The sequence below is a fragment of the Lampetra planeri genome, chromosome 33 (genome assembly GCF_965212315.1).
Source record: "Lampetra planeri chromosome 33, kcLamPlan1.2.h2, whole genome shotgun sequence".
Taxonomy (NCBI): Eukaryota; Metazoa; Chordata; class Hyperoartia; order Petromyzontiformes; family Petromyzontidae; genus Lampetra; species Lampetra planeri.
The window spans coordinates 6,325,534-6,352,424 of NC_136139.1; the positions used below are offsets into that span (position 1 = coordinate 6,325,534).

The 26,891-nt window shown below is 48.9% G+C and overlaps 1 protein-coding gene across 1 annotated transcript; it reads left to right on the forward strand.

Annotated features, from left to right (window-relative positions):
* The first annotated feature begins 10,186 nt into the window (after positions 1–10,186).
* On the forward strand, positions 10,187–24,627 carry LOC144729692 (pleckstrin-2-like). Its single transcript, XM_078610123.1, has 9 exons — positions 10,187–10,481; positions 11,823–11,987; positions 15,874–16,076; positions 16,572–16,663; positions 17,381–17,568; positions 18,383–18,487; positions 19,184–19,267; positions 19,986–20,067; positions 23,125–24,627. Exons 1-9 carry the CDS (start codon positions 10,446–10,448, stop codon positions 23,250–23,252), a joined length of 1,083 nt encoding a protein of 360 aa, XP_078466249.1. The 5' UTR covers positions 10,187–10,445; the 3' UTR covers positions 23,253–24,627.
* The last annotated feature ends 2,264 nt before the right edge of the window (positions 24,628–26,891 follow it).

Below are 26,891 nucleotides of genomic sequence, written 5' to 3' on the forward strand. Positions count from 1 at the left end.
AATTGTAAGTAAAAAATTAAAACAAACTCACACAAACACACCCGCGTTTGATCTTCCACGGAGCTCACGGTCGACCCTAAATCGCATCCGCTGCACAAACCGTGGCAGTAGTTTGCGGATTATCCGATGCACAAATGGAAATTTAAACAACAAAAACACTCTCCAGCAGCAGTAGTGTGTGACCGTGGTCATCCAGACCGTGCCGAAACAACGTGTAACGACGCAATGCCCCGATCCACAAATACAAAGGCGAACCTATCAACCCCCTGATCAGTGCCCTAGCTTATTACTGAACAATTCAGACCTTGATAATTGTTTTTTTTACCCTTTTATCTGGCAACAAAACTGACACCTTTTTTACAAGGAGTCTTGTTTGCATTGACCACAATACCTACAGTCGGAATGCAAACAAAAACATAACTCTGATAATGTATGCACTGTCCTTGAAATTGATTGGTCCACACCCGAGACAGCTTTCCTTAGAGCCTAGTCGCACATGGTGTTCGACCAGATGACGCCAAAAGGCGCACAGTTCAAAGACAACGCACTCTCAGAGTAATGAGAGCTCGGGGTAAGCATCTACATCGAACACCATGTGAGACTAGGCTCTAAAGAAAGCTGTCTCGGGTGTGAACCAATCAGTTAAAAGGACAATGCATAAATTATCAGAGTATTAAATTTCGATTTAAAGCTTTCGTGACTGCAGGGATTAATCTTCTTGGTTCTTTCGGTAAAGTCACGTAGAAGGGAAGTAATAAAATAAAATATTTTATGTTCATGTTTTATTTTTATTATTTAGCAGAGTATTGTTTTTTGTTTGCATTTGACTGCAAGTATTGTGGTTAATGTAAACATGATTCCTTGCAAAAGGTGTCAGTTTTGTTGCCATAAAAAAGGGGACAAACCCCTATTAATGTTTACACATTTGATTCAACCATTCTTGGTTTGATTCCTAAAGCATGCATTTGGTTAAGGGACAAAGCGATCACGTAAGGTCGCAAAAATAAATACCTACAATTTATAAGTAACGTATCATTCTGTATCGTACATCTAATGCAATCAAGATAAGTGTAGCTACTTTTACATTAACATCGGCAGGTGGCGCTGCTTCCACGACACACAAACACAACGCTTTCATCAATAACACTGTCTTCAAACGGAACAAAAAGTGTCATAGGCGACGTTTCGGGCTATGGCCCTTCTTCACATCACATATAGAGGCCAGAGTCGTAGGAGTGAGTCGCTCAGAGAGGTATGGACGAGTGAGAAACGCCACCTATCACATTATTTTCCTTTCAAGGCCACAACGTAATTGGCGAATTAATCTATTGCGTTGTTTTATTATTTGTTCTTGTGTATCAATTTCCAACTCAGTATCACCAATTAATGTGTATCCACGACACAGCTCAGTCAAAAGTAAAATGACATATTTATAAAGCGACAATTAAACAAGGCTCTGCTTTACTATGAATACAATACACCTGCAGGTTCATATACTATGGTTCCTCGAGAACAATGTTACCCATGAAGCATTTGTTTAAGCGGGTAAACTCAGGCTCCGTTTTGAATTTTCCACGTCTCATCAGCAGAGTGTGGCCTGTTACACAAATGCTGTGGGACAACATTGCTCCAAAGGGAAGGAATTTTGGCCCCAGGGTTCGTTGTGAGTGGCTCCAATATCAACCCGGTTCATCAAGCAGCTAAACCGTTGACTACATCACACAACGTGACCATCGCCCGTCGTGGTGGAGAATGTAAACAACACAAGAAGTGCATCATATGTCTCCTTCCCGTATTTGTTCATGCACATAAAACAACACACAAGTATTATAATAGGGTTTTCCCCCTTTATTTTCTGGCAACAAAACTGAAACCTTTTTACAAGGAATAATTTCTGCATTACTGTAACCACAATACTTGTGGTCAAAAAGCAAACAAAAAACACACTCTGATAATATGTGCATTGTCCTTGAAACTGATTGGTCCACACCAGAGACGGCTTTCTTTTGAGCTTCGTCTCAATTGGCGTCCTCTGGTCTAGCACCAATTGAGACGAGGCTCAAAAGAAAGCCGTCTATGGTGTGGACCAATCAGTTTCAAGGACAATGCACATATTATCAGAGTGTGTTTTTTTTGCATTTTGACCACAAGTATTGTGGTTAATACAGACATGATTCCTTGTAAAAAGGTTTCAGTTTTGTTGCCAGAAAAAAAGGGGAAACCCCCTATTATTATATTTTGTTCCTGGCAAAGGAGGTCTAATGATGAAACGAATACGTATTTGTTTTACACGTCCCATCAGCCATAGGGCCTTCTCCCGGTACCCAGTAAACAACAACGTTGGACCAACGTTGAGTGTTCCGGTTTCCTCCGACACGAAGCCAAACACTCATTTGTAGATTTGGTCCAACATATCAATGCATTCAATTCAGCTTTATAAGATAAAATACAGTGTGAATATTACCATTAAAAAGTCCATACAACACATATTGCATGTTGTTTTCAGTTCTTTGCGAAATTAACATTGAATTAAGGTCTCCACAGCTGTTTGGAGCATGGTGATTGTTTAACTATGTATGTAGAACTTCTTTCGCACCGTACGTAGCCAACTGTGCTTATCGGAGGTGCGATTCTTCACCACGCTCGTTAGCGTGGGTTTGTGAGGCTTTTCCATGGTAAATAAATGACAGTCAAGTCATGATGAATAAATAAATGACAGTCAAGTCATGATGACCTCACTCATCCATGATGACGAGGATAAAGATCCGGATGGTGATGATGTAGGAGAATGAGGAAAACGATGTGAATGGTGATGAAGATTACAAGAATGATGGTGATAATGGTGCGATGGTGTGATGGTGAGGACGATGATGAGGATGATCATGACGATGATGAGGGCGTGGATGAGGATGATGAGGATTAGGATGATGATGCTGATGTGGAGAATGAGGATGATGATGATGTAAATTATATTCTTGGTTATTTCGGTAAAGTCACGTATAAGGGAAAACACAAAAACTAATTATTATTTTATTATTTTATTGCTTTCCCTTCTACGTGACTTAAAAAAAACAATAAAGTAATTATTATTTATTATTTTATTGTTTTTCCCTTCTACGTGACGTTACCGAAAGAACCAAGACTACGAATCCCTGCAGTCACGAAAGCTTTAAATCGAAAGATGTGAATTATGATGATGCTGCTATTGATGACAATGAGGACGATGCTTTGGATTATGATGATTATGATCATAATGATGATGATTATGGCGCTGAGGATGATGACGAGGGTGACAGTGAACATGATGAGGATCAGGAGGAGGATGATGATGATGTGACAGTCATGTTTTGCACGGGCAAAACATGACTTTAAACCCCCCCGCCAACCCTCCTACGCATTTCACAAGTAGTACTAGTCGCATATCTGCATTTCCCATAGATATGCTAAAATTCCTCTTGATATGCAAATTATTTTGTCAAGGTGCTCTTCCTCCTCCCTCCCAGCTTAAATAGACGCTCCAAGCCTAGGACGTGTCATTCAGACTCTGTCTCATCGACAGACCTGTTCTTCACCTGAGGACGGCTGCTTGCGTTGTGGCCGAAACGTCGTGAGAATTGTTTTATTTTTATTATTTTATTATTTCCATTCTACGTGACTTTACCGAAAGAACCAATAAGATGTGACAGCTGTTGATTTGTTAGCTGTTGCCGTTGCCGAGGAGATGCGTCTGGGCCTGGAGCCACGCGGTCGCACCACCGCCCCCGCAGGCCGGAAACTCCCGAAGCCTCTCCTCACGTGCGTGACGCACTGCGTGTGCCACGCGGTGGACTTACATGGTCATAGGGTCCGTCCATAAATGACGTCACGAAATTTTAGACGACTTTTGACCCCCCCCCCTCGTCACACGGCGTCACAAAAAGTCAGACCCCCCCCCTCCTCAAATATGACGTCACAAAGCTCTGCCCCCCCCCCCAAAGCTTCAAGTCGCTTTAAACTATTGTCATTGTAGTGCGTATTTAATGTGGCGCTGCACTCTGATGTTGTAGAAGACAACATTTATTAAAAAGTCTTTAATTAAGTAGAACGTGTTGTCTATATTTATTTTAATTTGCGCATTTTGATGTGACGTCCCATTTCTCAAACCCCCCCCCCCCTCGTCACACATCGTCACAAATGTCTGACCCCCCCCCCTAAGTGCGTGACGTCATTTATGGACGGCCCCTTACATGGTCATATACATCATCATCGTCGTCGTCTTCATCATCATCATCATCATCAGATTCACTGCCCCCCCCCACCCATCTCTCGCGACCCCGCGTGATGTATTTAATCCACTACCACATGCGCACGAGATGATTTTTTTCTTTATCGCTCCATCTCTTCGGCGGACGAAGCTCTCCGATCATTTCAGTTCCCACGTGGCTGTCGTTCCCGTCATTACCCGTGACGATAGACCATCGTTACCAAAAAAAAAGATACACGCACAAACATATTGTTCTATTCAGGGTCACAGCGAACAGAACGATCAGTTTACAAAACCAAGACCACCGCACCCTTTAGCCGTACCGACTATCAGGGAGGGTAAAGTGCTATTCTTTGGTTCTTTCGGTAAAGTCACGTATAAAGATAAACAATAAATAAAAGAATAGCATACTACGACGTAATAGCATACTACGACGTAACGTCGTAGTATGCTATTATTTTATTTATTGTTTATCTTTATACGTGACTTTACCGAAAGAACCAAAGAATAATTCATGCAGTCACGAAAGCTCCAAAATTAAGATTGAGGGTAAAGTGCTGTTTGCGAGCACCTTTGAATGCCTGACACGCACACGAGGGGGTGGTGTTTCCAGCACCAGCCCCGGCCGCCTTTGTCTCCCCATCGCTGATGAAGATAATCGCCGCTGATGTTAACCGACGATCTCACTTTCACCGACACACGCACAATGTCATGCACACACGCACACACACACGCACAAGTCTGTCTTGCAAGTCTTACACGTGCGTGAAACAATCACACACACACACTCTGTGTGTCCCTCCCACACAGTCTGACTCGCACACAGTCACACCCACACACCCACCCCCGACTGTCTCTCGCACAGTCTGTATTTCTTACACACATACAAGAAACACACACACACACGCGGTGCCCCCCATGTCTCTCCCACGCAGTCACGCCCCGTCTCGTAGACACAAAGATCTCCCGTGTAGCCTTTCCCAGACTGTTGGAACAAGTGCAGCTAGCGAGCACGTGGGGGTGGGTGGCTAGCACCACGCCCGGCCGCCTTTGTCTCCCTAGTTGCGATGTGTATATACTGCACCAGCTACAGGACTCATTTGAGGCTGAGTCGACTTAGGGGAGGGCGATACAGATAACACTATGTAACAAAAAATGTGTTCCTGTGTACTACGTGTTACTTTTTTTTATTGCTTATGCCTAAAAAGTATTTTTTTTAATGGTTATTATTCCCCACAAACTTTGCTTTTGTGAACAGGACTTTACATGAAGGAATGACACAAGTGCACACCGCGTTTTCTCAGTGAAAATAGATACAATTCAAAATATCACTGTCCTGGTCACAAAAGCAAAGTTTTGTGGGGAACAATAGCCATTTTCTGTACTCTTTGAGGCATAATTAAATAACACTTACTACCCAGTGACACATTTTGTTTTTGTTACACGGTGGAATTGTCGCTGCTGCTGGCTGAACCCGGATTGCCAGGTTCGTAGCGCGGCGCGCTCACCGCTGTCGTGTCCCACAACCACAGACGCGCGTCCACAACACACCACACCCTCGACAAAGACAAAGATGCCCCCGTATAGTCTTCAGCAGGCTGTTAGAACAAGTGCTGTTGTTAGCGAGCACCTGTGAAGGCCGGCAACGGTCCACTAAGGGGGGTCGGTGACCAGCGCCACGCCCGACCGCCTTTGTCTTCCGAGTGACGATGCTTTCTACGCATCGTCACTTGGTACTCATTTGAGGCTGCGTCGACCTAGGGGAGGCCCTGTGTATGCACACACACACACACGCACACACGAACATTGTGTCTGCCAAACATCCATACACTCTCAAACGCATGCTTTCACTTTTTTTTCACAAAGACAAAGATCTCCCGTGTAGCCTTTAACAGACCATTTTGGGACAAGTGCTGTTAAACCGACAGCGCACAAAGGGGGTTGGAGCGGCCGGCCCCATGCCCGGCCGTCTTTGTCTCTCCCCAGTGGCATTGTTTAACGCACCGCCACCAAACGGCTCAGCACCGGTTCAGCCACTGCGCCTCCGCTGCAAACCACCAACAACATGACTACGCTATCATGATTAGTATCCTAATTATTCATAACATTCAGACGCTGTCTTTCCGACCGACCTGTTCTTCACCTGAGGACGGCTGCTTGCGTTTTGGCCGAAACGTCGTGAGAATTATTTTATTATGTTTTACTTTATTATTTCCCTTCTACGTAACTTTATCGAAATAACCAAGAAGATGAATCCCTGCAGTCACGAAAGCTTTAAATCAAAAAATATAACGAAATTTATTCATAACTACTCCGACTATTATTGTTATTTAATGACGTCTTGATGGTTCTCTTTCCGGACCCGCTGAATGTGGAAAACGCATTGTGAAAGAATGTTCCGGCGTATTTGCTGAGAAGTGGGCGAGAGAAACGAGAGCAGATGGATTTTGGATTGTTTTTTTCTAGTTTTGTTGGCGCTGTGTTGTTATCGTCTGGCCTCCACGACAAACTGCGTGACTCGGTGGTCCGGCGATGCCTTCATCCCCCGCCCCCTAATCTCGATAACCAGAGTTCGTGTCATATATACCTCGATAAGCGAAGCGGCGTGAAGCATATGTAGCGAGTCAGAGACACTAAGAGTAGGAGGAGGCACTCTGTGTTTATTAACGCGGCCTGACAGTAACGCTTAGTGACTACGGTTCCCAGCCAGGGCAGCTGGTAGACTGCCTGGATGGCGACACCGAGATGGTGAAGACTCCAGCAGCAGAACGCCGAGATCCCACTCCACACGACAGCCCCGAGGTCCCATCCCGGGCCCCTCTTTTACTGTTGTAGTGTTGTAAAGGACGGACTTCTAAACTTCTTTATGGCACACACTGTTTATTGTCTTAATACACAGTCCCTATCACACAAAGGGGTATATGGTCCCCTCACCCGTTAGCCTGAGGAGGTGCAGCCTCCGGACCTTGCAGGCTCTCTAATCTCCCTGCTATCCCAGCGTCCTCTGGCTGGACCTAGGGGATCTCTCCCCGACCACTGGTTACACTGAGCCCTAGCTCTGATAAGGGCTGGAGGTCTTGGTCCAGGGTCCTAGATGTCTTCGGCCGACTTGGGTCTTCGTGTAGCAGAATTGGCCTAGAGCTCTCAGCGCTCTGGCTTTTATACCTGTTCGTGGCCGGATTGTCCAATCCCCGGCCACCTTGTGGAACCCTCCGATTGGTCCTCCCCAATCTGGCGTTTGGATCCTACCTCACCCCATTTGACCCTGACCGTTTGATTGATCGGGAAAACCTTGTTTACGATCCGCTCGCGAACAGCGAGTAGTTATCACCACTACACTGTCAGTGTGGCCTGGCTCCGCCCCCGGCCACGCCCCCCTTCTGGAACCTACTAGCGGGTTCTCGATGTGACCCTTCCGTGACCTTTCCCCGAGATCCTTCTCCGGTCGATCACGTGGCCTGCTGTCAGTCAGGGCTGCTGTGAGCTGCAGACCCCCTTCCCTACCAGCAGCCAGCGCTATGCTGCTACGTGACCGATTCTATGTCACTACACGTGTATCGTGAGTTGCTTGATTGTGAAGCCTGGACAAGTGCGTTCCTGGATGCTGGGTGGGGTGGCCACCCCTGCATGAAATAAACGCAGTCTGCTGCGGGTGGAGGAGATATGTTGCGGGCGGCAGCGGCGGCAGCAGTGTGCGGGTAAAGCTAATTAAAATTGTTGCACAGTACTTTAGTACTACGTCTATGCGCCCACGTCTATGCCCAACCGCTATACGCTAGCACCCGCGCGGGACTGGCCAGTGTGATGAACTGTGGTAAAATACCGCGGGGGAGACCTTCATCCAGCAGTGGATTGACGTTTAAAGGACTGTACGTGTGTTTCAACATTGCCTGTTTAAATACATTATTATTGGACACACTAAACACAAACATATATATACAGTACATTGTATTTTATGAAATATATCGCCCCATGAAGACATCAATAGGTGCTCGCTGACAGCACTTGCCTCTGCAGAGCACAAAGTCTGTGCGGGGTGTCTGTGTGTGTCTGACGATGATGCACATAATGCAATATTTATTATCAATCGCCCTTTGTCAATCCACTGCTAGATTAACGGCTCCCCGCATCGTGTTGGTCGTAGGAGTTGTTTGATCAAACCATGTGGGGAGCGGTTAGTATAGCGGTTAGTGCGCTGTGCTATGAACCTGGCGAACCAGTGACAATTATCTGAACCGGTTCTGGGCCTCCCCGAGATTCGACTCAGCCTCAAATGAGTACCTGGTGCGGTGCGTAAAACATTGCCACTAGGGAGACAAAGGCGGCCCTTGTGTGCCGTGCCAGCCTTCGAAGGTGCTCGCTAACAGCACTTGCCTTTGTCTTGACCATCCCTCACACAAGGTCTGAGCCACAAATGAACCACAACACCTCGTTGATCTCGTCAAGAAGCATAAACCATCACCACGCGAACTCCGGTCATCCTCGCAGCAGCAACACCTGTTGGCTGACCATCGAACAAAGATGGTTACTGCATCGCGCGCTTTCAGATGCGCTTCTGCGGCCGTCTGGAACGCTCTTCCTTCCGATATTAGGAAGCCACTGGAGCTATGCACGTTTAAATCATCATCTAGATTGACAAACTCCTTTCTTTAGAACTGCCTTTTGTGCTTAGTTTGTTGTCCTTCCCTGACACCTCTGATTAGCACGTACGTACGGTGCGAAAGACGTTCAACATACATACGTACAAACCATGCTGGCAAGTGGGGGGTTCGTGGAAGGGACCGCCCACCGGGAATGGTTTGGATATCACTCGCCACTGATGTCAGCCGTGTTCGGGAGCGGTCTAACCGCTATGCCAACGCAGTGCGTCCAGTGGTACTATGTAGCCATTGGTATTGGGATGTGTACACATATAAGTTTTCTTTCATGACGTAGCACCTCCTTGATAGGTGCTAGCTAACAGCACTTGAATGACACCCACACACAATCACATAATCTTCTTACCCACGGGATGAGAGGGAGGATAACCTCATCATTCCTGAGTACGTATTCGCATTTCCAAATATCTTTGGTAGGCCACAGCATTAACACAAAGACAAATATCCCCCGTATAGCCTTAACAGACTGCCGGGGCAAGTGCTGTTAGCGAGCACCTATAAAGGCCGTCACGGCACACGAGGGGGTGGGTGACCAACACGACGCCCGGCCGCCTTTGTTTCCCTAGTGGCGATGTTTACACATCGCACCAGGTACTCATTTGAGGCTGAGTCGACCTAGGGGAGGCCCAGGTACCGGTTCAGATAATCGTCACCGGTGTTGGCCGTGAGCGGGGAATCGAACCCGGGTCGCCGTGTTCGTAGCGCAGCGCGCTGACCGCTACACCACCGCTCCCCTACACACGCACGCGCCGGTACATCGGCCAGTGCAGCCACGGAAGTGATTGAGCGCGTTTAAATTCGCCACGCAGTTGTGTGTGTGTGTGCGGTGTGTTCCCGACTAGTCCGGCGAGTATGCTTGCGGTGACGCGCAAAAGACGACGACGCCACAGAATTTCACAAAGGTCGCTCACAACGGCACCCAAGGAGCTGAAATATCGCAAGCGCCTCGAATCGCTCGAGTCCCCATCGCGATCAAACCCTACACTCCTCTTCTCTGCGTCGTTCGCGGCTCGTTTCGTTATGCGGTTGGTCCCTTTTGTAGCGGGTGGGTGGAAGATCATGATGGGGAGGCGGAGGGGGTGGGTAATGAAATGAGGTCACGGGCCGGATATGTTCATCCCAGACAGCTCAACCACGCTGCTAATGAGAGAGAAAAAAAATGTTCCTCCACCCCACCCACCCACTGAGTGAGTGAGTGAGCGGCATCATGAATCACAAGGCGGAGCGTATGAGCTGGTGGCGTGAGCTCGAGTGTGCGTGTATATTGCTATATAAGAAGCAGGCGAGAGTCATTCGTCTGAGCAGCTGTCTGTGCGCGCGCGCGTGTGTGTGTGCCCTTAAACGGTGCGCGGTTTGGAGGCTCGGCACTGCGCGATTTCCCAGCTGCGTCTCGGGGTTTCAAAGACTGCGTCCGCGCCTCGGCAGTGCGCATCGAATCCGTGCAGAACTCACAATCTTTACGGCAGCAATCGCAGAAGCAACTCGAGGACAACCGTGCCGCGCTTATTTCAAACGAATTCCTGCGCCAGTTTTACGTCGACGAAATGGCAGTGACTCGCGAAGGGTTCCTCGTGAAAAGGGTGAGTCTTCTTCATTCGTGATTCATTCATTCGCCAGTTTCACGTTGCCTCGCACGCGGGTTGCTCCTTGTTTTTTGTTAAAGTGCGGTGGGATATTTGGCGCCCGCCATAGTAACGAGGAATTTCCACCGACTGTATAATGGTTGTGAACAGGAGGAGACGACTGTGTGTGTGTTGTTGACATTGCGCGCTGCTGTCGTTGGGCGCTGTGAACGCTTCATTTCATCTGGAGCAGTCGGGAACTCGAAGGAATGAATTTGGCACGACGCATCACCCCACCCCGCCCACCGTTCTCCTCCTCGTGCGCCTGTGTGCGGTGGCTATGCGAGACGCGTGTTTATGTATGTACTGTTTTTGAACTTCTTTCGCGCCGTACGTAGCCAGCCGTGCTAGTACGGGGTTGTGGGGAGAAAGACAACACACTAAAACACACAAAGCAGTTCTAAAGAAATGTGTTTGTCACTCTAAATTTAAAAGTGCATAGCTCCAATGGCTTCCTAATATCGGAAGGAAGAGCGTTCCAGACGGCCGCAGAAGCGCATCTGAAAGGGCGCGATGCGGTGACCGTCTTAGTTTGATGGCTGAGCCAACAGCTGTTGCTGTTGCGAGGATGAGCGGAGTTCGCGTGATGATGGTTTATGCTCCTTGACGAGATCAGCGAGGTATTGTGGTTCATTTTGTGGCACGCACTTTGTGGGTAATGAGTGCGACCTTATGAAGACTAACGCGTAGCGTTACCAGGTGTCATTGAGGACGGTACGTTAGTGCAGCACAGGGTGCAATCATATAGGATTGTCGTGGATAGGCGCCTCTTGTAGTCTAGTGGTAGTGCCTTACGCCGATAATTCTGACTCCCAGGCCAGCCTGGCAGCGTTTAAACGCAACAAAATCCGGCGACCTGAGTTCGATTGTCGGTCACGGATAACATCAGCGGCGATTATCTGAACAGGTCCTCGGACTCGCCTAGGTCTACCCAGCCTTAAATTAATGTCTGATGCACCGTGCGAACATCGGCCGTGAGAAGACACATGCTGCCGTACGTGGGTTTTACCCCGGCACCACTCTTAACACTTGCTCGCGAACAGCCCTTACCCCAATAGCCTGCTCGAGGATATGTGGGGGGAGGGGGGGGGGTCTGTCTTATACGTGGGGAGCGGTGGCGCAGTGGTTTGGTCTGAAATCAGCAGCCAGAATAAAGCCCCCCTACCCCCCACGTGGAATTCTGTCCCAGAACTCCAGGAACCTAGGCGGCCAAAGTTGTCCATACTTCACCACGCTGGTCGTCACATTATTGTTGTGCTCATGTTCTACTGACGCCCCCCCCCCTTCCCCACCCCACAGGGTCACGTTGTTCACAACTGGAAGGCTCGCTGGTTCGTCCTGGACTCGAACCAGATCCTTTACTACCGGAGAGAGGGAGGGGGCAGCCCCATGTCGCTGAAGGGCTCCTTCCCACTGCAAGGGGTCACGGTTGAATCGCCCTGCCTGGAATTCAGCAACCGCACCGTGAGTATGCGGTGTTTGTTCTGGAAGACTTTGCTGTTTTTTTTCCCCCTGGATTTTTCTGTTGCGTGTAGTCGCTTTAAGATATTCTTGGTTCTTTCGGTGAAGTCACGTAGATGGGAAGTAATAAAATAATAAATATAAAACATAATAAAAATAATTCTCACGACGTTTCGGCCACAACGCAAGCAGCCGTCCTCAGGTGAAGACCACGTCTGTTGGGGAGACAGCGTCTGATTTTTATTTTTATTATTTTATTACTTCCCTTCTACCTGACTTTACCGAAAAAACCAAGAAGATCAATCCCTGCAGTCACGAAAGCTTTAAATCGTCACTTTAAGATGTTTCTTGTTCATATTTTTGTTTGTTGCGGTTGCACCCGAGTCAAGAGCCACGTGGCTCACAGGGTTATGCCTAATAATCAGAGGTGTGGACTCGAGTCATGTGACTTGGACTCGAGTCAGACTCGAGTCATGAATTTGATGACTTGCGACTCGACTTGGACTTGCATAACAATGACTTTGTCCCACCTATGAGATGTGGACTCGAGTCATGTGACTTGGACTCGAGTCAGACTCGAGTCATGAATTTGATGACTTGCGACTCGACTTGGACTTGCATAACAATGACTTTGTCCCACCTCTGCTAATAATACATGAAACTGTAAACTGAAACTGAGAAGATACATGCAAATGCAAAGAAAAAGCTTCCCCGTATAGCCTTTAACAGACTGTTGGGGCAAGTGCTTTTCGTGAGCACCCATTAGGGCCGCTCCCACCCCAGGGTGGAGTGGGTGGCAAACACCACGCCCGGCCGTCTTTGTCTCCCCACTGTTTAAAACACCGCACCATATACTAATTTAAGGCTGAGTCGACCTCAGGGTAGGCACAGGACCGGTTCAAAAATTCGCTCCTGACATCGGTCGCGAGTCGAACTCGGGCCGCCGGGTTGGTAGTGCAGTGCAATGCTGGTGACCACTGCACCACAGCTCCCCCACACATGCGCGTTCACATACTATTTAGTGTTTCGTACACACAGTGTTACATTCATACACGCAGATGCATCGGGGGCTCATTCATTAATGCATACGTCGTATGCATGCACGGATCCACTGTCTGCACGCAGAGCCGACGACGTTACAATGTTTCCCTCTGTGAGCCGGAGTTGGACTTTGAAACAAAAGTCCCCTCTTCTCACGCGTGGCCGGCTCCACGCGGAGACACAGAGGCGATTGAGAATGGTGGCCGCCGCTGAGGCCGGAGCGGAGGGAGGCGGTGGGAGGTGTGGATGACGTAGCGACAGACTTCATCTGGAAACTCTTACCGTGTGGTCACAGCGTGTGCAGACCGCGTCTCAGTGGCCCCAAGTACCCCCCACCCCCACCAGCAGCTGTGTCCTCATCTGTCCCGCTGTCTCCCTGCGTCTTGCCGTCTGTCCACATCTATGTGTGTTCTCATCATCTGCTTTGCACACGTATATTTGAACGGCCTCAAGTCTTCCTGTGCCTCCATGTCTCCCTGTCTCAATATTTCCCGTCCCCGCTTATCTTCGTCCCGTGGGCTCCCTATCTCGAACCTCCGATGAGCACGTTTTGGGAACGTATGCTGGGAAATAAGTTCAACATACACACACGTACACCATTGGAACCTCATTTGCCAGTAAAAAATACGATAATTATTTTTTTACCCTTTTATCTGGCAACAAAACTGAAACCTTTTTTTTACATTATCAGAGTTATGTTTTTTGTTTGCATTATGACTGCAGGTATTGTGGTCTATGCAAACATGACTCCTTGTAAAACAAGGTGTCAGTTTTGTTGCCAGATCAAAGGGTAAAAAACCAATTATCATACACACGTCTCAAGTCTCCCTGTCCCCACATATTCCCACATCTCTCTACCTCAGGTCTCCCTGTCTCTACATCTTTGTCCCCGTGCTCCTTTGTCCCCGCGTCTCCCTGCCTCGAGTCTCCGTGTTCCCATGTCTCCCCACACCGCCCATGAGGTCACCGATTCCAAGACCCACTGACCAAGTTTGGTCACGTTCCAACAACTCAGCGATTTTTTCCCTCGATTAATATTTTTTTTGTCCGAAAAAATTCCGAGTGCCAAGAGCACGTGCAATATTTTCCATAACGATTGAACGTGTGCTTATTATTTTAGTTCCCCCCCACCCACCCCATCGTTAGGCGATACCGCTGCTGCAGTCTGTATCTCGTTTCTACCAATTTCATTCCAAGTCGTTTCTTGAGACGAAGAATCCGTTTAACGCTCTCCGCAAGGGGCATTACATCACCCCGTGTGTTAGAGAACATCTTGCATAAGAACACATCGTAGACCTACTTATGAGAGCCCTTAAAACACGAGGCCTACTTTCTAACACACTCCTGTAGGTGTATGGTCAGCGCATGGCAGTAAACCCAGGAATATATTTTATTCTCAAAGCTAGAAAACAATTAAACTAATGGAGGGAAAGGAGATGAACGCGATCGCATTTTTGGTGTACGGACATTGGTGACCCGGCTGATAGCATCAACTCGCTACACTTGGGAAGTTAGTTTATAATTCTGGGCAAGCCGAAACCCGAATTAAAATCCAGGATCTCTGAGGCACTCAGCCACCGTCAGTTTTCTTTTAATCAGTTGGTTGTTTTAAGTCCTGGTTTTGCACTACACTCAGCCCAAAATCTCTCCTATGCCAATGACACATCTCCGTGGCCAGAGCAAGTGCTGTTACGGGACAAAAACACACCGATGCACTCATACAAAGTTGTGCTAATATTGTATTTATCAACATCAAGCGGGATGACTTGCTGAGTGGGCCCCTTCACTGGCCGCCTTAACCCGTAACTTTCCAACTGCGAGCGTGGCACTCTAACCACAGCACTGACCGTCGATGCCACCAAATCTCGCTACCATTTCCTTCCTTCTGGTAAATGCCACATTTTGTTGCACAGTCAACACAAGCCCTCCACTCGAGCCTCGTTTCCATCCTCGCACTACTCTAGGTTTCTGCCTTGCGACACGGACAAATATATCCTTCAAGGACCACTTTGACAGCCTTGTTACCACCACCACCATCACTGTCTGACTTGAGGTCTTCCCCTTGGTCACCTACCTCCGTGTGGCACTCCAATGCCAGTGTCGGTGACCTTACCTCCTGCTGCTCCATCCTGCGCACGCGTGCCAACCAACACGACATGCTGACTGCATCTTCAACTGGTGGCCTTTAGCGTGGTTGGCGTGGGCCCCTGGTGCAGTTAATTCAATGCATGGGGGTGCCCTGTTCAATGTTTTTAGCCTGTTTTGTTGACCCAAGTGCCTTGTGCCCCTCCGACCCATGGTGCAGTTGCACAGCCTTTACACTCCTCGACAGCTACGCCACTCTCTGTGATGTTTTCTTGTTCAGTTCGCTGCCGAACGTGCAAGCTGCAAAGGGAGTGACATCAGCCCTCATGGTTAACAGCGCTTGAGCCGACACTGCTGAGACCCTGGGTTCGATTGAACCGGGTTCTTGAGTGCAGTGAGGCGATGGTCTCAGCCTGGTCACCAATGACTGAACACAGATTTAAAAAAAAAACATCACGCTAAATCTGATTCTGTACTTAACGTATCTAAATTCGAGCTCACTGAACTAAATAAAAAAAGTAAATTTGGCCGTCGTGCGATGAACATTTCTCTCAAATGGTACAGCCATTGAGAAACTTCTGCCATTCTACTGTTTTTGGCCATGCACATATAGTTTCTCATTGTAGGGCCACGGCGTTATTGACGAACGCCATGATGGAATTTCACCACGCGTGATCGTGGGCCCGATGCCCACGCTGCATCCCAGAGGCACGCCGCTTGCCAACGCCGCTCGCCGCTCTGCCCCCCTCCCCAACCCCTCCAGACGGTGTTCAAGCTCCAGGTGCCGGACAAGGGGAGCTTCTACTTGCAGCCGTCGAGCCGCGAGGAGCGCGACTCGTGGGTTGCGGACATCCACGCGGCGTTGGGCATCTCGGTCGGGGGCAGCCCCAACAGCCCCCCGCAGTCCCTGACTCCCTCACCCCAAGCACACAGCCCATCGCTGACCGGGCCCAATGTCAACCTCGCGTGAGTACCGGCAAGCTGGTGGACCCGTCTGCCTGTCCGCTCACCTACGCGCCTGCTTATCTGCTTACCTACCTGTCCACAGTTCTGCCTGCCGACCTCTCTACCTGCCTGCATAGCTATCGGCCCACCACGCTAGCAGTATATCAGCCTGCCTACCAGGATATCTCTCGACTCTCCTGTCCGTCTGTCTGCCTACCTCACCGCTTCTCGGCTTGCATGACTGAGTGCCTTTCCGTCTACACAGCTACCTGCCTGCTGACCTTCCTGTTTTTCTCCATCTTTACCAACCCTGCAAATCTCCTTACGTGTCCGCGAGTCCAGCCGGCCGCCTGCCGACCTGTCTGGTCTGTCTACCTGCCTGTCCGTTTTTGTCTCTGGTTGCCTACCTGCCCGCTGGCTTACGTGCCCGCTGACGCTGCTTACCGGTTGCGGTTCCACCTTGTCTGGGGCGACCCGTGCGCTCACGCGCGCCTTCCCTGGCTGCTGCGTGCCCAGGGAGTTGGTGGAGAAGATGAAGGACACCGCGCTGGGGATCGCGTCCGAGTCTCATCACGAGCAGAGCGTCACCTACCGGCACTGCTTCACAGGTAAGGCGCCTCGCTTGCCTGCATACGTTACCTTGTTACCTACTTACTACCTCTTCTTGGTTCTTTCGGTAAAGTCACGTAGAAGGGAAGTAATAAAATAATACAAATAAAACATAATAAAATAAAAGATAAATTATTATTTTATTACTTCCCTTCTACGTGACTTTACCGAAAGAACCAAGAAGATGAATCCCTGCAGTCACGAAAGCTTTAAATCGATACTTACTACCTGTTTACTCCATTACCTATCTGTCTGTCTGCGTGTCTACTCCATTACCTGCCTACCAACTCCTACACTACGTGTTTGCTATGTATGGTCACTTGACATTGTGGACACCCTTTCAATCTAACAAAAATAGTACGTAATTACTTGTTGACTGACCTATCTGCATCCCTATCCACGTTGATACTGGCCTGTCTACTTGTACGTCTACCTGGCTGTCTGTCTCTCTACCTGCCTGTCTACTGGTCTACTGGACCTGCCTAGTTAACCATCTACCTGCCTACCAATCAAATGAGTTCCCATTTGTGGAATGCCAACCGTCATCCTGCCCCCGTCACAGCAATGCGGAGTTTCCATCACCGCTTCAGGACGATCAACGCACACTCTCACGTCGGCCGGGGGACGCCTTATGACTATGAACCTTGTTGGAGTAACCTACCGCCTGGCCCACCTAACCCCGATCCCAACGCGAACCCCACCCCCGGCATGTGTAGGGGCGAGCGTGGTGGACTGGCTGCTGGCACGCGGGGTGGCGCCGTCTCGCAACGAGGCCGCCCTGCTCGCCTCCATGCTTCTGCAGGGCGGCCTCCTGGAGGCGACCAGCAGTCGCGGGAGGGCGGCCGCCTCCCTGCCCGATCTCGCCCAGCGCTTCCTCGACGGATCCGATGCGTTCTACTGCCTGGTGAGTGTCTTCTAACACTTTCCAATCGAGGGTGAAAGCGTTTATCCATCGCCTCTGTCTGTCCGCCCATCCGTCTGTCTGTCCGTCAGTCCGTTTTTCCGAAGTGACAGCGATGGGGAGGGGGACACACACAATATGATCCAATATTGACGTGACTGTCGGAGGTTGCCCGATTGAAAACCGGCCGAGCGAATCGATCGCAAGTGGCCGCCCGAAACGCGGCAACGTTGGGTCTCGTCTGAACGACTCGGGTCTCCCTCTCGTCTCTCATCCGTCTCGTGCGTTCCTTCAGAACTGTGGGGGCGATTGCGGTATAATTCGTAACAAATAATCAATTTCTTAATTTGTGCGAGCGCGGCAATCAATTTTAGCGGTTAAACAATAAATTGCTTATATGGCCGTGGTGCTCGCAGTCTATGGGCACGAGCACTTGAAGATTTGACATCGCCTATTTATACAGTGGCTAACTTACAGTTCTTTGTCAATCCACTGTTGGGTAAAGGCCTCCCCCCATTGCTGTGTTGGTCATGGTGGGGGGGGGGGCAAGAGGGGGTCTATTTGATCGTACTTCATCACGCCGGTCGGTGCTGTTCAGAGAAAGTGGAGGCTAGGAACGGTTCAGGCATCACTTGCCGCTGATGTTAGCCGCATTGAACTCGGCGATTTGATTAATTGTCACGATTCAAAGGAATCAATTCCATCGTTTAATAACGCGGTGCGTCTAGAAAATGTGCTTTGAAAAGGAATACCAATCAATGGATCGACGCGTTGATGCACCCATTGACGGCACACCGTTTGTTCTTTTGTTGTGCAGTCTGAAAACAACAGCAAATTTGGCACGGAGCTTACGGCCAAAGAGATCATCAACGGAATCTCATTCTCCGGGAAGATCATTCTGCAGGGTTACCTGATGAAACAGGTAAGGTTACGGGTCCAATGCCTTTCAGTCTCAAAAATCATCATCATCATCATCACCACAACCAACATCAACAACATTATCATCATTATCATCACCACAACCATCAATATTATCATTGCCACAACCATCATCAACAACATTATCATCACCACTACCACCACAACCATCAGCATTATGATGAATACCATCATCATAATCATCAGTATTATTCTTACCATCCCTATCATCATTACTGCTACGAGCATGATCATAAACATCATAACAAAATCGTTGTCATTTCCACTATAATCCTCATCACAACCATTATCATCATCATCATTATCACCCCCACCACAACAACCGACATCATCATTTCCACTATCTTCATCAGCAACGTGAGCACTAACATTATCATCACCATCACCACGACCACCATCATCATCATCGTTACTACCATGAGTGTCAGCAACATAACCACCATCAACACAGCCACGACCATATTCTCTAACACCTCAATGATCAATCTGGTGTCGTTGTTGGCGGTGGTGGCGGTGATGATGATTGTGGTGGTTGTGATGATCGTGGTGATGATGATGGTGATGATGATCGTGATAGTGATGTTGATCGTGACGGTGGTAATGATGATCATGGTGGTGGTGATGATCATGACTGGTAATAACACTGCTGATGATGATGATGATGACTGTGTTGTTACAGGGACATCGGCGTAGGAACTGGAAAGTGAGAAAGTTCATCCTGAGAGAAGAACCCTCTTACCTGCACTACTATGACCCCACTAAGGTGACCTCCTCATCTCACCTCCTTACCCCACCTCATTAAAGTGTCAGCGTGCATGTATCTGTGGCGAGCATGGGGCGCAGTGATTGCACTCTTAGCCCGACGACCCGAGTTCGAGTCTCACTTATGGCCAACATCAGAGACAAATATCTGAACCGGTCCTGGGCCTCCCCTAGGTCGATTCAGCCTTAAATGGGTATGTGGTGTAAACATATCACCACGAGGGAGACAAAGGCGGCCGGGTTTAGTGCTGACTATCCACCTCTCATGTGCCATGCCGGCCTTAAAAGGCGCTGGTTATCAGCACTTGCCCTGACAGTCTGTTAAAGGGTATACGGGGATCTTTGTCTTCGTATGTGTCATGGTGTTCTTGTGTGTGGGGAGCGGCGACCACATGTTGCAATGCACTGTGCTACAAACCCCAATAGCGGGAGTTCGATTCGCAGCCATGGCTAACATCAGGTGTGGTTGGCGAAGACAACGGTGGCATTGTCAGAACCTGTCCTGGGTAATAGAACAACCTGTGGTGGGCCACATCTAGGTTGACTGAGCCTCAAATGCGGTGTGGGTTAACATTATTGAGACGCTGGAAAGAGAGGGGCAGGCCGCCCGGCAGGCAGCGTCGCGTGGCTCCCGCCGCACCGCCTCGCTCGTGTGCCTTGGGCGCCGGCCTTAATGGGCGCTCGCTAACTGTGTGCATGTATCTCTGTGGTGCGTGCAGGAGAAATCCGAACGCCCTCTGGGGGGGTTCCCCGTCCGGGGCTGCCTGGTCACGGCGCTGGACGACGGAGGGGTGCCTCCCGGTAAGCCACAAATGCCGCCAATGCACGACTCATTATTGTTACTCTACTACTACTACTGCGCTGGTTTAACCCGAGAAGGACGTGACTGAGTCTCAAGACTCTCTCTAGGACGGGTCCTGCGAAGATCGTGCAGTAGTGGGGGGGGGGGCCGGGGGCGACGTTGTTGCTGTGTGTCATCAAAATTGAGCAACTTGCAGGGCAATGGTTCAGCCATTGGGATGTTTTGGCCAATACCAGTTACAATGCACGTGGTTTTAGGTCGTGGAGGAAAACGTAGAACTCAGAGGAAGCCCATGCAGAACAGGAGGAGAAACATTCAAACGCCACGCAGAAAGGCGCCCGATTTGGGCGTTGAACCCAGGGCATTCTTGCTGTGAGGCACAAGTGTTACCATTCCGCCGCCCTGATGATAATGATCATGGTGCCACTTTTATTTTGTGTCATGAACCTCATCATCATCAACTGCTTCAGGTGAACACAGACAATGGTCATCATCATCATCATGTGAATATCATCATCATCACACACGTGTGCTTACAATTCAGATCTTTCACCCTCGAGTGGGTGTGGCCACGATTTGGGGGAGGTCCCCATCCAGCGGTGGATCGATCGTGGCTGATGATGTTCTACAAACCCCCAACGGCCATTTGTGCCCTTGTATAGACAAGGCTGGAGTTGACAAGTTGAGACGGGACACGGGGAGGGAGTGGCGGTCACATTCCAAACCGTTAGCGAGAGCCTCATGCTGAAAACAACCAAGTTAAATAATGATATATTAAGACGTTATGTTAGTCTCTTATATCAGTTATATTCGTCTGCAGTATTCTCTCGTTCCTCGTGAGGGAAACGTTCCGGAGATGATCGTGAAAAGCAAATTTCACGCATAATGATATTGGCGTATGAAAACACGTATTTTTTTATTAACTACTTTCAATAAATGCTATCGATGAATAAGCTATTAGATACATGAAAATTATAACACAAACAAAGGTTGGTTAAAATAAACATAAAGTAAATAAAAAATGTAAGTATTAAGTAATTGTTGACAATTTAACTTACATCTTGATTTAAAGCTTTCGTGACTGCAGGGATTCATATTCTTGGTTCTTTCAGTAAAGTCACATAGAAGGGAAATAATAAAATAATAAAAATATAAAATAATGTCTCAAAACGTCATGAGAATTTTATTGTTTTATATTTTTATTATTTTATTGTTTCCCTTCTACGTGACTATACCGAAAGAACCAAGAATATTAAATAATTGTTGACAATTTAACTTACCTTAAACGATGGTGATGTTGCACATTATCGTTTCATCTCATCACTTTCTCGCGTCACATTCTCTCTCATCGCTTCGTCTCATCGCTTCCTTTCTCTCTCTCTCGATGCAGCAGTCGCGTACAATTCCAGATGCGATTCGGCGGAGAGCCAAACTCGCGGATAGCCAAGTTGGTGAATAGCAGGGGAACACCGTCCACGCACGGCACAAACCTCTCCAGATGTGGCTTTTCGGCGTTGTTTCCGCGCGTTGCCCGTCACGCTTTTGTCCGACGCCTCGCTCCGCGTGCCGGGAGCTTCCCTGTGAACTCCGGACTTCTGACGCCGCACCGAACAACAGCACAAGCGGCGGCACGACCGCGAAAATTCTCCCCTGGGGGAAGGGGGGGGCAGCCGTGCCATGGCGCGGCACGGCACGGCCGCCGAAGAAAAATAAAAACCTCGCCGCCACCGCCGCCGCCGTCATGATTTCATTATTTAGAAACCACGACCACCGGCCCCGCACCTCGAGCCAGCCAGCGTCTAGACACATTGGCTGCGGCGTGGCCACACGAAGACAAACCACCGAGACAGGTGTTTGCTCTGTACCTGTCGTTGCCACCGTTTAACCAGACAAGAATTTAACATTGTCATCATGATCAAGCAATCGAACTTTATTTCTTCGAGGTGCCTTTCTTTAAATCAAGGCCTCCTTCCTGTATGGATATGTATATAAATCATTATCCTCCATCAAAACTACGAAAAAATGTGCAATTTAAATTGGGTTAAGTTCCAACAATACATTTTGTCATGTTCATTTAGTTTTCATTTCATCTGTAAATGCCGGGCTAAGCAGGTGTGGTTATTTACCGAGGAAAACCTCGACGAGTCTCAAGGCTCATCTCTCTTTCAGGAGTGTACTGCTCCAGCAATGCGGATGTTTGGCCAGATGTCATGAATTTGCTTTTGTTAACACGTTTAAACAATTAAACTGGAGGGGGGGGGGTTATGTGCCCCCCATTACGTAGCCTGCGCAAGCTCTATGGCAACCTGTTTGTACACAGTGGTAACCCATCAACTTCTTAGGTTTTTTCGGTAAAGTCACGTAGAAAGTAAAATAAAATAAAAACAAAAATCACGACGTTTCGGAGGCAACACAAGTCTCCGTCATCAGGTGGGACCGTCACAGCCAGATTAGCTGTATCAAGTGAGGCAATGATTCAAGATGTAATCCCTTAAGTAACCCATCAAAGCACTATTCAGGCTCCAACCTGCTTAGCTTCCAGAGATCGGGCGCATTCCAAGTTGACGCGATAACGGCGCGAGAGGGCAAATGCTCTTGCTCATGCTACGGCTGGATATCGATAACATCAAGGACGACGGCGATGATGAAGTGAAACAAATGATGACTTCAATGATGACTTAGCAGTGGCGACATCGCCCATACGGCTGGTGTGTATTAGCTACAAAACACTCGGTGCCGTCTGATTTGCAGCGGACGTTCTATATCTCGTGGCATCACTCGAAAATGTGCCGGCATTGTGGTCCAAATCTCGCCGAACTCTATAAGCAAAAAAAAGTTACTCGCAAATAAGCAAATTACTTGAACAGGAAACCAGATAGTGAATCGTCGCCCCCGACCGCAAAAACACACACACACACAAGTAGACTCGTTCTGAAAGAGCTCTTTTAAACCTTAGCCAAGCTTTTCCTGGTTAAAAATAAATGCACGTACCCGTACGCGTCGTGATAACTGTGTCTCTGTCTGCTGTGTCTCCCCCACCTCCCCCCTCTTCGTAGGCGTGAGGGGGAACGTGCAGGATAACCTCTTCGAGGTGATCACGGCCGACGAGGTCCGATTTTATCTGCAGGCTGCGTCAGCAGCTCAGCGCAGCGAGTGGATCCGGGCCATCAGGCAGCTCAGCTGAATGCACTTCGCCCTCCGTCAGGGTCACCACGCCTGCGCTCGGTTCTGCAGCCCCGCGTGTAACCCTCTCAACACGCGCTCCGAATCTGTAGCAGCGAGCGCTGCGTACGCTCACCTGTCGTCTGCAATCAAAAGGACGCTCCAACATATTCGTCAGTCGCACTGCCCTGAAACGAACGTGCCGCGAGGAAGGGTCATTGCTTGAAACGTCGTCTGTTTTATGTATTATTATTATTAAGGCCCGCAGTTTTATTGATGAATGTGTTGAGTTGCTTTGTTGTTTGTGCTTGGGCAGCAGCATCACCAAATGATTTGTTTGTGCATTAGCTCCGTCCATACGTCTGGTGGAGGGGACCAGGATAACTCGTGAAGATGATGCAATGTACACGCTACTTTAGTATAACACATGCGTTGCTATTGGGGAATCGCCCTGTAGATAACTGACAACATTGATCAAAGGTTCAAAGGTCAAATCCTGACGACACAAACCCAGAGCACAGAGCACTTATTTGTAAATATGCAAACACGTATGTAGCTCCGCTCAGCTACCCGTCGTCTTCTGTACCGTCGATTAAATACCTCCCGATGACAAACGCGCACATTTGGAAAGTGTTACGCGTAATCCAGCGCGAAGGCATGATTTTTTGTCCATTGCCAGTTTCACCGGGAAAGCCGCAACGAGTCTCAGAACCCCATTTATTTCAGGAGGGTCCTGCTACACTGGGATGTTTGGTGGCCAATTCCATCGGTGGGCGTTTGGCTTCATGTGGGAAGAAACGGGAGAAACCGGAGTAAATGCCACGTGTTATATAGAAACCGTGTTATATAGAAACCCTGTTATATTAGAACCCGGTTATATAGAAACCGTGTTGTTAAGAAACCGTTTTATATAGAAACCGTGTGAAAAAGAAACCGTGTTATATACAGAAACCGTGTTATATAGAGACAGTGTTATATAGAAACGGCTTACACATTTGACGTTTAGCTCAGATAGGCAATTATAATCGTGGCACCCAGAGAGTGGCGACCAAAGGGAAACAAATATAAAGCCGGAAATTGGTAAGCGACTTTCAGGATGAAGACCTTCCTACACCGTGTCGGTTGTGGGGGGTCGTTTGACCATACTTCACCACACCGGTTCGTGCATGATTGGTGAAGGGGGTTGTGGAGGGGAGCACAGGACCGGTTCGGGTATCGCTCGCCACTGATATTAGCCGTGGCCAGGAATCGAACTCAGGTAGCTGGGCTCGTAGTGCAGTGCTATAACCACTGCAATCACCATAAACTGATCATCACTCATTATTGTTATATAAAAGTTAGGCCTGTAATCTGCATATGTTACAATCGTGTATTTATTAAACATTTTTTAAAATATATATTTTGGTTGTTTTATTTATTGTACTTTACACTGAAATAGAAACACGTGTACAGCTGTTAGTGAAGCTGTCACCGCCAGCTAAGCAGCTAGAATAGCTGGTCTTCCGATCGCGAGGTCAACGATTGCAAATAAAAACAAAGATTGCTGATCAATGGATTGCCGGTAAAAGTTTTAACTTGTCACGCGCCGATGCACGGCATCCGCTCGCTCTGGAAGTGAGAGAGAGAGAGAAAGGGAGAACGACTCCGAGGCAGAGGTCGCAACCGGATACCCGATACCCGTACCCTACCCGATACCCGGCTACACGTACCCGGCCGGGTACGGGTACCCGTTTGTGACCCTGGTGCGGCCGGGTACGGGTAGACAGTGAGTCACTGGTGAGTAACCGTTTGGCACTCATTTCCCTACGTCTTGTCTCTTCTCACAATTCAAGTTCCTAGAATCAACCCACCTGCGCCTGCAACATGGCTTCATCCCAGAGGTCGCAATCAGGTACCCGATACCCGTACCCTACCTGTACCCGGTCGGGTACGGGTAGGGTACGGCCGGGTACGGGTACCCGTTTGCGACCCTGGCGCGGCCGGGTGCGGGTACGGAATCAAAACCCTTTTGCGACCTCTGCTCCGAGGCGCCAGGAACCAAAGACGAGTGGGAATGCGGCAGCCACGCCACGAGCGGGTGCCAACAATTTCCCAAGCTCTGCTGTCCTCCACATATATATCGTGGCGCTTATCGGCCAATGGACGAGCGTTTACATATGGGAGGGGACGGTGAGCGCACCGGAGAAAACCCACGCGTGCGAGGGTGAAGCACTCAATCCCAGGGGGGGGGGGGTCGGCAAACCTGCGGCTCCGATGCCGAAATGCGGACGGCTCATTAAGGACTGCACCGTGGCGATATTTATTAAGGACCACCGCCTCGCGTTCACACGCATTGCCGCTCTTGAATTATTGAGGGGTGTTTTGTTGTTGTTACCGAATTCGTCGAAAATAAAAATATAAAAAAATACTTTTTTTTAGAACACGCTTTAATGAAATGTACTGTCCGAGCTGCCCCTCCCCCTGCCCCCTTCCCCCATCGCCCCTCCCCTCCTTCCACATGCCCCGCCCCTGGGCGTGGCTCCCCGAGGCTTGCCGCGACGTAAGGGACCACGTGGTAATTTACAGGCAACGTGAGTTGAGCGTGGACAATTAGAGCCGGAAACGTGGACAATTAGAGCCGTTAAAAAGATTGTTTAAAAATATTTTTTTGATAGAATATCGTGTTGTCATCAGTATGACATACCTATACGAAGTTTGCAGTCGATAGCACATTGGGAAGTGTGTAAAACTTGAGTTACAAGATTTCTTTTTTTGAGGATACAACAGACGAAGTGAGTGAAATAAAAGCGTGTAATAATAAGAAGAAGAAATGGCTCTTCTTGTGACGTTGCTGGCCGACCCCAGCTCTATCCAAAACAGATGAAACAGGTATCCACAGTCTCATTTTGTTTTTGCTGTACCGCCTTCTCGTGGCGAGCCAGGGTCATAGCAACCTCCACGACACCCGCGGTGAAGGGAATCTTGCAACATTTATGAGATCCACCGTAAAAAAAACTACCTAAAAAGTATTTTCCCCACATCCCGTCAGCCACACGGCCTTCTGGGAGCGCACACATATTCAGCGGCATCGACTGCACAATAAAACTATGGAGCGGTCTCGATCTTCAGCGTCCCATCGGAAGATTCAGCCTTCCTTAGAGCGTTTACTTTAAGCGCGTTCAAGTCGCCACTTGTCGCCGCTGGAAGGGACATTTTTGCAATGGTCGAAGTTGCCTGGCGTGTGCGCGAGTTAATGTTGTGGTTGTCCACCAGAGGCAATGAACGTCATACTCGGCACTCGGTCTGGTAAAACTCGCCACACCCATTGCTAATGTGTTGCGCTAATTGTCCTTTTTCAGGAGTGCTATTCTTGCAAAGCCCTCCCCCCCACATGTGTACCACACTCCGAGCCTCACATAAGGGCGATTGTAGCAATGAATGCATCACTGTGGGCCGAATGAATGAACGTGTGATTTGGCGAGTTCATGACTCTTACACGTAAACTCGAGCGTCGCCAGGTCGTTAGCGGCAATCTCCGTGGTTTCAGCGCTACCCCCAATGCGGCCGGGTAACTTCTCGGGGTATTCACCACCACGGGCGTGGTGGTTGAGCCACCGAGCAGACACCAGAGGTCGCAACCGGGTACCCGATACCCGTACCCTACCCGATACCCGGCTACCCG